General features: G+C 44.5%; 2 protein-coding genes across 2 annotated transcripts; one reads left to right on the forward strand and one right to left on the reverse strand.

Moving 5' to 3' along the window:
- Positions 1–351: 351 nt before the first annotated feature.
- Positions 352–5388, reverse strand: LOC120029061 (dehydrogenase/reductase SDR family member 12-like). The gene is made up of 10 exons (XM_038974361.1): positions 5318–5388; positions 3787–3920; positions 3540–3622; positions 3339–3434; positions 2999–3080; positions 2852–2913; positions 2664–2768; positions 1781–1871; positions 1415–1552; positions 352–467 (listed from the first exon to the last, which is right to left on the reverse strand). Exons 1-10 carry the CDS (start codon positions 5386–5388, stop codon positions 352–354), a joined length of 978 nt encoding a protein of 325 aa, XP_038830289.1.
- A 1495-nt stretch (positions 5389–6883) lies between these two features.
- On the forward strand, positions 6884–11254 carry LOC120029039 (AP-1 complex subunit sigma-3-like). Its single transcript, XM_038974331.1, has 4 exons — positions 6884–7068; positions 9961–10069; positions 10981–11118; positions 11219–11254. The coding sequence occupies exons 1-4, from the start codon at positions 6890–6892 to the stop codon at positions 11252–11254; spliced, it is 462 nt and encodes a 153-aa protein (XP_038830259.1). The 5' UTR covers positions 6884–6889.
- The last annotated feature ends 3169 nt before the right edge of the window (positions 11255–14423 follow it).

Consider the following 14423-nt stretch of genomic DNA (forward strand, 5'->3'; position numbering starts at 1 on the left):
AGAACTGAAAAGTGCTTTCCCTATCAGCAGCTCAAAGGCTACAAGGTAAAGAACTCTTTTCAGGGAACCCCAAATCAGCATCATCAAACACTGTTCTGTTTTAGCCCTCAGTGCAGGACTTTTTAGCTTAGAATATTAAGTGTTTTAAGCCATGTAGAGGTTATATATTTAAAACGTGTTAGAGGTCAATAAATATCTGAACTGTTAAAGTAGTGCAAATCAAATATAGTAGGACCCCCTCCCTGACAGGTATGTGTAGACTGTTAGCTATGCTGAACTGGTTCCCAGTATACGGCACTGGTTCCAGTGTGTACTGTAGTACTGGTATGGTACTTGTGTGTGGTAGTGGTCTCAGTGGGGCTGGAAGGTCTTGGCCAGATCCTCCATCACACTCATGAACTTCTGCTGCTCCAACTGGGAGCTGTGGGTCCAGGCCAGGGGCAGGTGGGCCGACACCATCCTCCGATCTGACACACACAATACAGTCTGTTTTACAACCTGGTTGGTTAAAATAGTGGCATTTACTATTCACATTGTGATTGATCCATCCTATAGCCATGTCAATGACGTTAGCTAGAAAATACAGTTCAACCAAAACGTAGGCCTAGCTGTTGACCCCAGATCCCCTGACATGTATTGTGTACATGCAGGCACAGAGATGAGAGGATGTGTCTGTGTTAGTGACTCTATTGAAGTGTTTCTTTTCTATCCCGCTGTGCTGGGGAAGGTCACTGAGGTCGCCGCATTGGAGGGAGAGGGTGTGTGTCAGAGGGGGGTTCCACTGTACTCTCTGGTACCGAGAGCTCCAGCTGCAGTGGACCAATGCCAGAAACCCAGCCCAACCCACCGCCCGCCTGCTATCTCCAACCTTCCCCATCCTCTCATGCCCTCAGTCCAACCCACACAGACAAACACTGCATTCAGACAGCACTCGTCTTCTTTCTCTCCTTCTTCCCCACTCTCTAAACCCCTACCATACGCTCCAAATATCCTCTCTCATCTCTTTCTCTCTCTGTCACTATTCTTCTCTCTCTCCCCTTTCCCTCTCCTTCGACCTCTTTTCTCCAATTCTGACTGAGGTCCACTGTACCGAGAAGCCTGGCTGTTTTAGAGAGCTCTTGTTTTCTCCAGAAGCACATATTGAGAACGGGTTGTGAGGAGAGAGAGTGTGTGTGGATCTGACAGTTAACCCATGACACTCTACGCTAGACCTCACTTTGCTGTCTAACTGTAGCTTTCTCTCTCACTCTCTCTCTTCTGGTCATGACCTCAGATACTTGACCATATAACACATATTAAATTGCTACCTGTAATTGCTAAACAAATGGGAACAATCCCATTCTTCAGACAATGCTTCACTTTGTTTGTGATACTTAATTTAGAACTTGTGTTTTCTGTGTCTCTTACTGCCTACCCTGGAAGAAGCTTCCGCTGGGCTTGGTGGCGGTGGCCTCTGAGATGGCCAACCACACCGCGGTGTCAGCCCCCTGCTCCGGGGTCCTCAGGCTGTCCTTCATAGACTGGTAGAAGTCAGGCATGGCATTGGCCACCGCTACAACTCCAGAGAGAGAGAGACGCGTCAGTAACACAGTTTAGTGTATTATGTTTAAAACTGTTTTAGACAATATTAAAACAGAGTTGGATTTATGTATTGAAATAGTACATCTCAATTGTAAATGTCAACCTCCAAATGTGGATATGTGTTTACAATGTTGTCATACTTAGAACCAAAGCTGTTTGTTGCTGGTGATTATGTAGTTGTGGTGTATTGATACAGTACCCGGCGTGTCCACCCAGCCAGGGTGCATCACTGAGAAGTGGACGTTGCTATGGGTCTTGGCCCACTGCTCTGTCATCACCACCTGTTGCCTCTGAAACACACACAATACATACACACACACCAGTAGCTGGGACCAGTTCAAGCACAAATCTCAAATGCAACATTAAAATCTGACCTAGACCATGTCACACAAGCACAGACCAGCAAGAGACCACCACATTATGCATTTAATGGAATTGTCTCCAACCTTGTATGGATCACTGGGGCCAAGCTTCCTCCTGCCATCCAGAACCTCTATACTAGGCGGTGTCAGAGGAAGGCCCAAAAATGTGTCAAGGACTCCAGCCACCCAAGTCATAGACTGTTCTCTCTGCTACCTCACGGCAAGCGGTACCAGAGTACCAAGTCTAGGTCAAAAAGACTCCTTAACAGCTTCTTCTCCCAAGCCATAAGACTGCTGAACAATTAATCAAATGGCTACCCAGAATATTTACATTGCCCCCCCCCCTTAATTACCTCGACTAACCTGCAACCCCACACATTGACTCGGTACTCCCCTGTTTATTGCTATTCTATTGTGTTACTATTTGTAGTTTTCTTAACTCTTATTTTCTTAAATAAGCATTTCACGGTATCTACACCTTTTGTATCCTGCCCCCCCGCCCTCCCGCCCTCCCGCTCCCCCGCCCTCCTGCTCCCCCACCCCCCGCCCTCCAGCTCCCCTGCTCCCACGCCCTCCCACTCCCCCGATCTCCCCCACCCCCCCGCCCACCTGCTCCCCCACCCCCCAGCCCTCCAGCTCCCCTGCTCCCACGCCCTCCCACTCCCCCGATCTCCCCCGCCCTCCCGCTCCCCCGCTCCCCTGCTCTCCTGCTCCCCTGACCTTGTGCTGTGCGTAGACCATGGTCCCGTCATAGCGACCTATTTCTGTCTGCAGGTTCCCTGTCCTCAGCTTCTGGACCAGCATCCCTCCAGATGAAACTGTGATCTGAGGAGGAGGATTTAGTGAAATTACATCTAAGAGAATAACCACCAGTGGTGGTGCCAGTGGGTTGTGGGTTTCAAACTCACCACTCTTGGCTCTGCACTCTTCTCCAGTAAGGGAATCAGGCCCTTGGTCAGGATATACACACCTAGAGAGAGAGAGAGATGTGTGTCTTTCAAAGGGTATTGAGACTGAAGTATTCGTATTCACATTCACCTCTCTCATTGACTCACCCATGACGTTACTGGCAAAGCTCTTCTCCAGCCCCTCAGCGTTCACATCCCTCTCACTCATGATGCAGCCTGCATTATTTATCTGATCACATCAATCAGTCAGTAAATAATCCTACATTATGAATACTGTACACATGTAATAATACATCAAAGATGGGAAGAAGCCCTACATTATGGGAAGGATGAGAGACAGAGAGAGCGAGAGACAGAGAGAGAGCGAGAGACAGAGAGCGAGCGAGAGACAGAGAGGATGATGATGAAAGGCAGGGTGATGACTAGAGGGAGAAAAATATATGTTACAGGGTTATCACTTTGAGTCAAACATATGTTCATCACTCACCAGTACATTCAAGGCTTTGTACTTCCTCTTGAAGGCCTCTGCAAACTCCCAAACCTTCCGTGTCTCCGACAGGTCCAGAATGTGGACATATATTTCCTGAAATTGCATGATTATTACACTCTGGTTTAGAATATCCAAACAGTGTAAAAAGTCCCCCACACAAACATTTTTAAGGTGAGAGAGAGGCCCAAACTCATTCACTTTATTTCCTGACTCCTTGACAATGTCAGCCCTGGCCTCCTCTGCTTTGTCCTTGTTCCTGCACACCATGTGGACTGTACCACCTGTAGACGGGATGGGGGGATAACAGTAGAGCAAGAGTGGCTGAACCAGCGGTGTATTCAGTGCGGTGAAACGTGATGATTCTCTTCCTCCAAAGACACACATACACACACTCACTCACACTTGCACACACACACTCTCTCTACTCTACAGACACACACCGTACCTCTCTTGGCGATGGCCATGGCTGTAGCTCTCCCTATGCCACTGTTGGCTCCGGTGATCATGAAGACCCTGCCTGCCATGGACACCTCCAGGTCCTTTTCCACAAAGTGTTTGGCGGCAGAGAGGAACGCACTCCTGCAACACACACAGTTAGACAGACAGCGGTTAGGTGGAGGATATCCATCCACTGCTCCACTCCACAGGGTGGTAGAGGGGGACTGAGGAGCTCAGTAACAATACACCCTTTTCCACTTGAAATGACTGAATGATCGATTGAAAACAGATTATAAGAAAGTGGGTCAGTGCCAGTGCACATAGATGTCCTGGGGTCAGATAGATGCTGTCTCCCGCCCCGAACCTAAAATGGAGCAAATTCCAAACAGTTTAGATATTCAATCAGCAAGACAAAGGTCTAACAAAGGGAAAGACTGTTGCATCATCTCTTAGGTAATGTGAGAAGGAGAGAGGAGGCGGTTCTGAGGCCACCGCTGGTGACACCGACAGCGGCCTGTGTGCCGCGTCAAGGGGTTCAATGGCAGCCATTGTTCCCAATGGGGGATTAAGGGAGCAAAGCGGTGCTGTGTTTAGGGATTGTTTTCGGCTAAATGCATGCTCTGTTTGGTGGTGTCATGCAGCGTAAACACTAGTGGAGTCCAGGGTCAGGGAGACTGGTTGGTCTCTGCAAGAAAACACAACATTGAACAAAGGAAGTGCTGAATAAATGACAAAGACACCTCTTCAGTTGGATTTGATTGCTTTGTTTTAGAATGAGGAAAGGCAGTGTGTGGTCTGATGCTATTTTTTGTATTTTTTATTTTATTTTTTTGGTCTGATGCTATTGGTAAGCCATTTATCAACAGTTCCACATGATGGCCTTGACTTGAGTTGGTGGATTTCCAAATAAGATTGCAAGCTTTATAGTAAGCATTGATAACCCAATTTATTTAGTAATATGATGGCAAAAAGTAAACAGTTCTTCAACAGTTTAGTCCATTTAGCGGTTTTGACACCACACAGCAGTAAAGGCCCAGGCCCTATTTTGAAGATCTTAGATCAGTTTGCCTATCCTCATTCTTAATCAATGAGGGTGAAAAGAAATCTATAATCTATCTGAAACACTGTGATGTTCACTGTGATTAATTGAATACTATCATGCCAAAGGATGAACACACATACAAACAAAGAGAGAGAGAGAGAGAGAGAGAGAGAGAGAGAGAGAGAGAGAGAGAGAGAGAGAGAGAGAGAGAGAGAGAGAGAGAGAGAGAGAGAGAGAATATACACATTGTTCTGGAAATAGGAAAGATGTATTTTGTATTATTCCGTTTTATACATTTTATTGATTTAGTTTATATTTGTGACATTTGTAGCCAGGGATTTGATTCCATGAAATAACCTGAATCAACCATAACAAATGTGTGTGTATGGACCCAAAAGGTGTGGGACCAGTTATCAGTTGCCTACTGTTCTCCAGAGTAAATATAAAAGCATGAAAGATGATGATGACAGACACACCATAACATAGCAAATCTTACCTGGTGAATTCAGTCATTCCTTTCAGAAACCAAGCGGAGTTGCGGTAAAGAGACATCGTTGTATTACCCATGGAAACCTCTCGTCCCGTCGTCTGTTATTGCACTCTCTCCTCCGGTTTTAACTTGGGCCAAACCCACGTGTTTCAATTTACATTGGATGACACCTTCGGCCACCCAGCGGCGACTAGGGAACAATAACTGAAGCACAATGAAATTCAGTGTCAACTGGTGTCAGCTCGACACTGTCCTTGATGTCTATAGGCTTGAATTAATGAAATAAAATATATTTCCTACTGAATATTCAATAGGCTTACATGGCAAATTCAGGATTTGCTTGTACAGCATTTCAAATGTAAATTAAATGTATTTCAACAACCGCATATTTCAGTAACAGAAGAACATTTTATCAGGGAATTATTGATAACAATTCTGGGGGAAATGAAGCTATTGTCGGTTTTTATTGGCATGTAGGCTACAATAGAAAAAGCTCAAATAACACGCAATATGTCTGGAAATGAAAGAATAGACACACAGACACATAATTTGGTTTGACAAGCAGGATGGTTTCTATATTTTATCCCAAACCAGAGTGTACATACAGTACACTGCAATCCACCTTTCCCAGGAAAGCTCCTGTGACAGGTGTGAACCAATCTCGACCAAGCAAAGCAAAAAACGAGGCGCGGCACAGTCTAGAGAAGGTGTGGTTTCGCAATTTAACCCACAGCATTGTGGGAAGGTTGACGATGCCTCGGCCATATGAATCGGTTTCACGCAAGAATTTAGATAACATATTTTTCCTCAAGTGTCGGCCTTAGCCTCACATTGCAGCTTCACGATGGTGAGTCAAATGTCGTCTTTTGGTTCCATGTTCAAGTTTTGACATATTTTACAGGGCAAGTAAATGCTCTCTTATAACATGCACCTGTCCAAAAGATGAGTAGTCTACTGTAACTGTAACTGTGTGGTCAATGGCGCTCCATCACACTTAGTTCCTTTGGCTGGTCGTTGAACTTGAGTCTTGTCGCCTGAACCTGTTTGCCCGGAGGCTACAGTAGCCTAAAGAAGCGTTGCTGTCATGTTTTTATAGTAGAACGTCTTGAAAGTCATGTGTAAGTTACATTTTTGCTTAAACTGGCCATTATAAGGCTGACCGTGGAGAATTGTGAAATATTGTTTATGTCTGGCACAACAACCACTTATCAGTTAGAAGTGTGGTTTGGATTGCAACACATCTAGGCATAATGAGTATAATTGTGGGGTGTGTTCAAAGTGTCTGAGTATGTGTGAGTGAGTAGCCTTCATGAAAATGTCAATTTGTGTGTTACATGAGCATACTATGTTACATGAGCATACGATGTATCATTCGGTGTATGTGAATACGTATTAATGCAGTTACTGATTAACTAGGCGTTAACAACATGGTTGGACACCAGAGTGACACCAGAGAACCTAATGAACAAGAGGAACTATTCTGCTTCAATCTGTTGCCTGCAATAATACCCATTCTAGTCATTCTATTTCTATGATTTGGTTCCAAGCGGGTCAACTTCCTGCCCCCTCTCCCCACAGATGCGCTTCCTGCTGCTGTTCAGCCGGCAGGGGAAGCTGCGACTGCAGAAGTGGTTCACTCCGGTGACTGAGAGAGAGAAGAAGAAGGTGATCAGGGAAATGACTCTGATGGTGCTGGCTCGCCCTCCTCGCTCCTCTAACTTCCTCCACTGGAGGGACCTCAAGATTGTTTACAAGAGGTGACTGAGGAAGTAGATGATGTGTTTGGGGCTGGATCTGTCTGTGGTTTACCTTCCATCTCTTTCTCTTATATCCCCTTCTCTCTCTCTTTGATTTGCTTTATTTGGCAGATTATTTGGTTTCCTATTTTTGACTTCTGTCTTTTCTTTTGTCTGTTTCTCTGTTTCTCTGCCCTATTGCTGTCTGTTTCTCTGTTGACCCCTATTGTTGTCTGTTTCTCTGTTGACCCCTATTGCTGTCTGTTTCTCTGCCCTATTGCTGTCTGTTTCTCTGTTGACCCCTATTGCTGTCTGTTTCTCTGTTTCTCTGCCCTATTGCTGTCTGTTTCTCTGTTGACCCCTATTGCTGTCTGTTTCTCTGTTTCTCTGCCCTATTGCTGTCTGTTTCTCTGTTGACCCCTTTTGCTGTCTGTTTCTCTGTTTCTCTGCCCTATTGCTGTCTGTTTCTCTGTTGACCCCTATTGCTGTCTGTTTCTCTGTTTCTCTGCCCTATTGCTGTCTGTTTCTCTGCCCTATTGCTGTCTGTTTCTCTGTTGACCCCTATTGCTGTCTGTGTTTCCCCCCTCTCACTATTGTCTCTGGGCTGGAACAGACTATGGTGCCTGTGTACTGTAGGGGGGTGGATGGGGGAGGAAGGGGGTAGACTGGAACCATCCTTGGCCCTTTTTATTAGTGGTTAATGTTTAACCTCTTAAAATCCTTCCTCCTTACCCACAAAAACAAACAGACGCACAAGTTAAATAATAACATTTGATTTGTCACATACACATGGTTAACAGATGTTAATGCGAGTGTAGCGAAATGCTTGTGCTTCTAGTTCCGACCATGCAGTAATATCTAACAAGTAATCTAACAATTTCACAACAACTACCTTATACACACAAGTGTAAAGGAATGAATAAGAATATGTACATAAAAATATATGGATGAGCGATGGCCGAACGGCATAGGCAAGATGCAGTAGATGGTATAGAGTACAGTATATACATATGAGATGAGTAATGTAGGGTATGTAAACATTATATAAAGTGGCATTGTTTAAAGTGGCTAGTGATATACATTTATTACATCCAATTATTAAAGTGTCTAGAGATGAGTCACTATGTTGGCAGCAGCCACTCAATTTTAGTGATGGCTTTTTAATAGTCTGATGGCCTTGAGATAGAAGCTGTTTTTCAGTCTCTCGGTCCCAGCTTTGATGCACCTGTACTGACCTCGCCTTCTGGATGATAGCGGGGTGAACAGGCAGTGGCTCGGGTGATTGTCGTCCTTGATGATCTTTTTGGCCTTCCTGTGGCATCGGGAGGTGTAGGTATCCTGGAGGGCAGGTAGTTTGCCCCCGGTGATGCGTTGTGCAGACCTCACTACCCTCTGGAGAGTCTTACGGTTGTGGGCGGAGCAGCTGCCGTACCAGGCGGTGATACAGCCCGACAGGATGCTCTCGATTGTGCATCTGTAAAAGGTTGTGAGTGTTTTTGGTGACAAGCCGCCTTTCTTCAGCCTCCTGAGGTTGAAGAGGCGCTGCTGCGCCTTCTTCACCACACTGTCTGTGTGGGTGGACCATTTCATTTTGTCCGTGATGTGTACACCAAGGAACTGAAAACTTTCCACCCTCTTCGCTACTGTCCCGTCGATGTAGATAGGGGGCTGCTCCCTCTGCTGTTTCCTGAAGTCCACGATCATCTCCTTTGTTTTGTTGACATTGAGTGTGGGGTTATTTTCCTGACACCACACTCTGAGTGCCCTCACCTCCTCCCTGTAGGCTGTCTCGTCGTTGTTGGTAATCAAGCCTACCACTGTAGTGTTGTCTGCAAACTTGATGATTGAGTTGGAGGAGTGCATGGCCACGCAGTCATGGCCACGCAGTCATGAACAGGGAGTACAGGAGAGGGCTGAGAACGCACCCTGTGGGGCCCCAGTGTTGAGGCTCAGCGGGGTGGAGATGTTGTTTCCTACCCTCACCACCTGGGGGCGGCCCGTCAGGAAGTCCAGGACCCAGTTGCACAGGGCGGGGACGAGACCCAGGGTCTCGAGCTTAATGACGAGTTTGGAGGGTACTATGGTGTTAAATGCTGAGCTGTAATCGATGAACAGCATTCTTACATAGGTATTCCTCTTGTCCAGATGGGTTAGGGCAGTGTGCAGTGTGATTGCGATTGTGTCGTCTGTGGACCTAACAATCATTTTTCCACCTCTCCCACACTTAACTTTACAAAATTCAAACTTGCACTGCTTTTCTTTCATTATTTGTTTTTTATGCATGAATATAATTGCTCACTGTTTGTCGTGGGCATTTCCTGCCTAAGTTTGCCCACTTTGCCAATGTTTTTCAATTCCTCATAAATCCATGGAGCCTTAACAGTTCTAACAGTCAGTCAGTACTTTGGGTGGTGGACCATTCTTAATACACACAGGAAACTGTTGAGCGTGAAAAACCTAGCAGTGTTGCGGTTCTTGACACACTCAAACCGGTGCGCCTGGCACCTACTACCATACCCTGTTCAAAGGCACTTAAATATTTTGTCTTGCTCATTCACCCTCTGAATGGGGCACATACACAATCCATGTCTCAATTGTATCAAGGCTTAAATCCTTCTTTAACCTGTCTCCTCCCCTTCATCGGCACTGATTGAAGTGATTTTAACAAGTGACATCAATAAGGGATCATAGACTGACCAGGTAAATCCAGGTGAAAGCTATGTCATGGAAAGGGCAGGTGTTCTTAATGTTTTGTACACTCACTATACAAGTTAAACACATAACAGACAAGAGCAGTATGTTCTACCCTTAGTCACCATTTGGCTTAAGCATGAACCTCTATGGTAAAGTGACTCTCTTCCATATAAACATTAAAACCATAACCCTGTTCCTTGATCTCTGACCCCCTTGCAGGTATGCCAGCCTCTACTTCTGCTGTGGTTTGGAGGACCAGGACAATGAACTGTTGACCTTGGAGGTGCTGCACCGATATGTCGAGCTGCTGGACAAATACTTTGGCAACGTAAGCATGATGTACAGGCAATGCAAGGGCTATTCATTGGCAGGTTAAGGTCTCTTTGGGGGACAATGTTCAATATAACACAGGGAAAGTTCAGATGGAATTGGTGAATAGAAACTAAATGTGCTTTTTACAGTATTTTCAACATTTTTATAATCTTAATGGTGCCTAATTCCTCTCATTGAAGTGCTGTTGTCGCCCTGTCTGCTCTGCTGCAGGTCTGTGGGATGGATATCATCTTTAACTTTGACAAGGCCTACTTCATCGTGTGTGTACATGTTTTAGTTTACTATTCCCAAGAATAGTAAACAAACAAAAATTCAGATAAGTGAGGAAATTTTGCTGGTCCTCAGTAGGAAAAAAGGCAATTTCAGGATTAGGGGTTAGGTTTAGGGTTAAGGTTAGGGTTGGGGGTTAGGGAAAATAGGATTTTGAATGGGAATCAATGAATGGTCCTCACAAGTATAGTAAGACATGGGTGTGTCTGTGCTCGTGCATGCGTGTGGTTATTACAGAATTACATGAAAAGTGGAGGCTTGTGTTGAAAGTAAAATGAGTCAGTCAAATACATCAACAGAAGCATACAGACACACTGAGACACTAGTTTAATCTAATTGTTACAATGGCAAAACAGAAGTGATCAGAAAGTGTATCAGGAATCAGGATCCATGCTGCCTCCTGACAGAAATGTATAAATGAAAGTGACTGCATCACCCTGACGTGCGACAGACAGGACTTGACAGGCAACCAAAATAAAAGACCACTGGCTGACGATAACCCCGTCATAGGCACCTCCCATACCGCACGGTCTCTTTCTGCAGTCCCCTACAACCCTGCCTCATTCTTTGGTTGATCTTGGGCGTGAGTGAGTCATCGATGGACTTTAACTGTGTACATGTGCATGCACGCTGCAGGTGTGTGAGCTGGACATCATCTTTAACTTTGAGAAGGCCTACTTCATCCTTGATGAGTTCCTGATGGGAGGAGAGATCCTGGAGACCTCCAAGACAGCTGTGGGCATCGCTATGGAGGAGGCAGAGACACTACAAGAGGTGACCCCTCCCCACACACACACACACACACACACACAGTCACTTAAGTGTGACACACTTGCCAAAATATGTAAATATGTTTATTCTGTTCTCTCAACAGACAATGGAGGAGTATATGAGTAAACCGACCTACTGAACCAATAACAGGGACATGAGTTGAACCTTAAGACTGAAGAATCCTTTCCCCAGTTGCCATAAGTGCCACAACATTTAAACTATTAAACTGTAATACACTCTTCCATTCAGACACCACACATAGTAATACACTCTTCCATTCAGACACCGCACATAGTAATACACTCTTCCATTCAGACATCGCACATAGTAATACACTCTTCCATTCAGACACTGCACATAGTAATACACTCTTCCATTCAGACACCGCACATAGTAATACACTCTTCCATTCAGACACCACATAGTAATACACTCTTCCATTCAGACACCGCACATAGTAATACACTCTTCCATTCAGACACCGCACATAGTAATACACTCTTCCATTCAGACACCGCACATAGTAATACACTCTTCCATTCAGACACCGCACATAGTAATACACTCTTCCATTCAGACACCGCACATAGTAATACACTCTTCCATTCAGACACCGCACATAGTAATACACTCTTCCATTCAGACACCGCACATAGTAATACACTCTTCCATTCAGACACCGCACATAGTAATACACTCTTCCATTCAGACACCGCACATAGTAATACACTCTTCCATTCAGACACCGCACATGGTAATACACTCTTCCATTCAGACACCGCACATAGTAATACACTCTTCCATTCAGACACCGCACATAGTAATACACTCTTCCATTCAGACACCGCACATAGTAATACACTCTTCCATTCAGACATCGCACATAGTAATACACTCTTCCATTCAGACATCGCACATAGTAATACACTCTTCCATTCAGACATCGCACATAGTAATACACTCTTCCATTCAGACATCGCACATAGTAATACACTCTTCCATTCAGACATCGCACATAGTAATACACTCTTCCATTCAGACATCGCACATAGTAATACACTCTTCCATTCAGACATCGCACATAGTAATACACTCTTCCATTCAGACACCGCACATAGTAATACACTCTTCCATTCAGACACCACATAGTAATACACTCTTCCATTCAGACACCACATAGTAATACACTCTTCCATTCAGACACCGCACATAGTAATACACTCTTCCATTCAGACACCACATAGTAATACACTCTTCCATTCAGACATCGCACATAGTAATACACTCTTCCATTCAGACATCGCACATAGTAATACACTCTTCCATTCAGACATCGCACATAGTAATACACTCTTCCATTCAGACACCGCACATAGTAATACACTCTTCCATTCAGACACCGCACATAGTAATACACTCTTCCATTCAGACACCGCACATAGTAATACACTCTTCCATTCAGACACCGCACATAGTAATACACTCTTCCATTCAGACACCGCACATAGTAATACACTCTTTCATTCAGACACCGCACATAGTAATACACTCTTCCATTCAGACACCGCACATAGTAATACACTCTTCCATTCAGACACCGCACATAGTAATACACTCTTCCATTCAGACACCGCACATAGTAATACACTCTTCCATTCAGACACCGCACATAGTAATACACTCTTCCATTCAGACACCGCACATAGTAATACACTCTTCCATTCAGACACCGCACATAGTAATACACTCTTCCATTCAGACACCGCACATAGTAATACACTCTTCCATTCAGACACCGCACATAGTAATACACTCTTCCATTCAGACACCGCACATAGTAATACACTCTTCCATTCAGACACCGCACATAGTAATACACTCTTCCATTCAGACACCGCACATAGTAATACACTCTTCCATTCAGACACCGCACATAGTAATACACTCTTCCATTCAGACACCGCACATAGTAATACACTCTTCCATTCAGACACCGCACATAGTAATACACTCTTCCATTCAGACACCGCACATAGTAATACACTCTTCCATTCAGACACCGCACATAGTAATACACTCTTCCATTCAGACACCGCACATAGTAATACACTCTTCCATTCAGACACCGCACATAGTAATACACTCTTCCATTCAGACACCGCACATAGTAATACACTCTTCCATTCAGACACCGCACATAGTAATACACTCTTCCATTCAGACACCGCACATAGTAATACACTCTTCCATTCAGACACCGCACATAGTAATACACTCTTCCATTCAGACACCACATAGTAATACACTCTTCCATTCAGACACCGCACATAGTAATACACTCTTCCATTCAGACACCACATAGTAATACACTCTTCCATTCAGACATCGCACATAGTAATACACTCTTCCATTCAGACATCGCACATAGTAATACACTCTTCCATTCAGACATCGCACATAGTAATACACTCTTCCATTCAGACACCGCACATAGTAATACACTCTTCCATTCAGACACCGCACATAGTAATACACTCTTCCATTCAGACACCGCACATAGTAATACACTCTTCCATTCAGACACCGCACATAGTAATACACTCTTCCATTCAGACACCACATAGTAATACACTCTTCCATTCAGACATCGCACATAGTAATACACTCTTCCATTCAGACATCGCACATAGTAATACACTCTTCCATTCAGACACCACATAGTAATACACTCTTCCATTCAGACACCACATAGTAATACACTCTTCCATTCAGACACCACATAGTAATACACTCTTCCATTCAGACACCGCACATAGTAATACACTCTTCCATTCAGACACCGCACATAGTAATACACTCTTCCATTCAGACACCGCACATAGTAATACACTCTTCCATTCAGACACCGCACATAGTAATACACTCTTCCATTCAGACACCGCACATAGTAATACACTCTTCCATTCAGACACCGCACATAGTAATACACTCTTCCATTCAGACACCGCACATAGTAATACACTCTTCCATTCAGACACCGCACATAGTAATACACTCTTCCATTCAGACACCGCACATAGTAATACACTCTTCCATTCAGACACCGCACATAGTAATACACTCTTCCATTCAGACACCGCACATAGTAATACACTCTTCCATTCAGACACCGCACATAGTAATACACTCTTCCATTCAGACACCACATAGTAATACACTCTTCCATTCAGACACCGCACATAGTAATACACTCTTCCATTCAGACACCGCACATAGTAATACACTCTTCCATTCAGACACCGCACATA

The sequence above is a fragment of the Salvelinus namaycush genome, chromosome 34, assembly GCF_016432855.1.
Source record: "Salvelinus namaycush isolate Seneca chromosome 34, SaNama_1.0, whole genome shotgun sequence".
Classification (NCBI taxonomy): Eukaryota; Metazoa; Chordata; class Actinopteri; order Salmoniformes; family Salmonidae; genus Salvelinus; species Salvelinus namaycush.

What these genes read in the sequence shown, in the direction of transcription:
- LOC120029061 (XM_038974361.1), bottom strand. Translation starts at nt 5,388, where the DNA reads ATGGGTAATACAACGATGTCTCTTTACCGCAACTCCGCTTGGTTTCTG. An exon ending in CATGGCCATCGCCAAGAGAG is followed by an intron (nt 3,623 to 3,786) that starts GTACGGTGTGTG and finishes TCCCGTCTACAG; the next exon opens with GTGGTACAGTCCACATGGTG. An exon ending in CAGCGGAAGCTTCTTCCAGG is followed by an intron (nt 468 to 1,414) that starts GTAGGCAGTAAG and finishes TGTGTGTGTCAG; the next exon opens with ATCGGAGGATGGTGTCGGCC.
- LOC120029039 (XM_038974331.1), top strand. Translation starts at nt 6,890, where the DNA reads ATGCGCTTCCTGCTGCTGTTCAGCCGGCAGGGGAAGCTGCGACTGCAG. An exon ending in CTCAAGATTGTTTACAAGAG is followed by an intron (nt 7,069 to 9,960) that starts GTGACTGAGGAA and finishes ACCCCCTTGCAG; the next exon opens with GTATGCCAGCCTCTACTTCT. An exon ending in TGGACAAATACTTTGGCAAC is followed by an intron (nt 10,070 to 10,980) that starts GTAAGCATGATG and finishes TGCACGCTGCAG; the next exon opens with GTGTGTGAGCTGGACATCAT.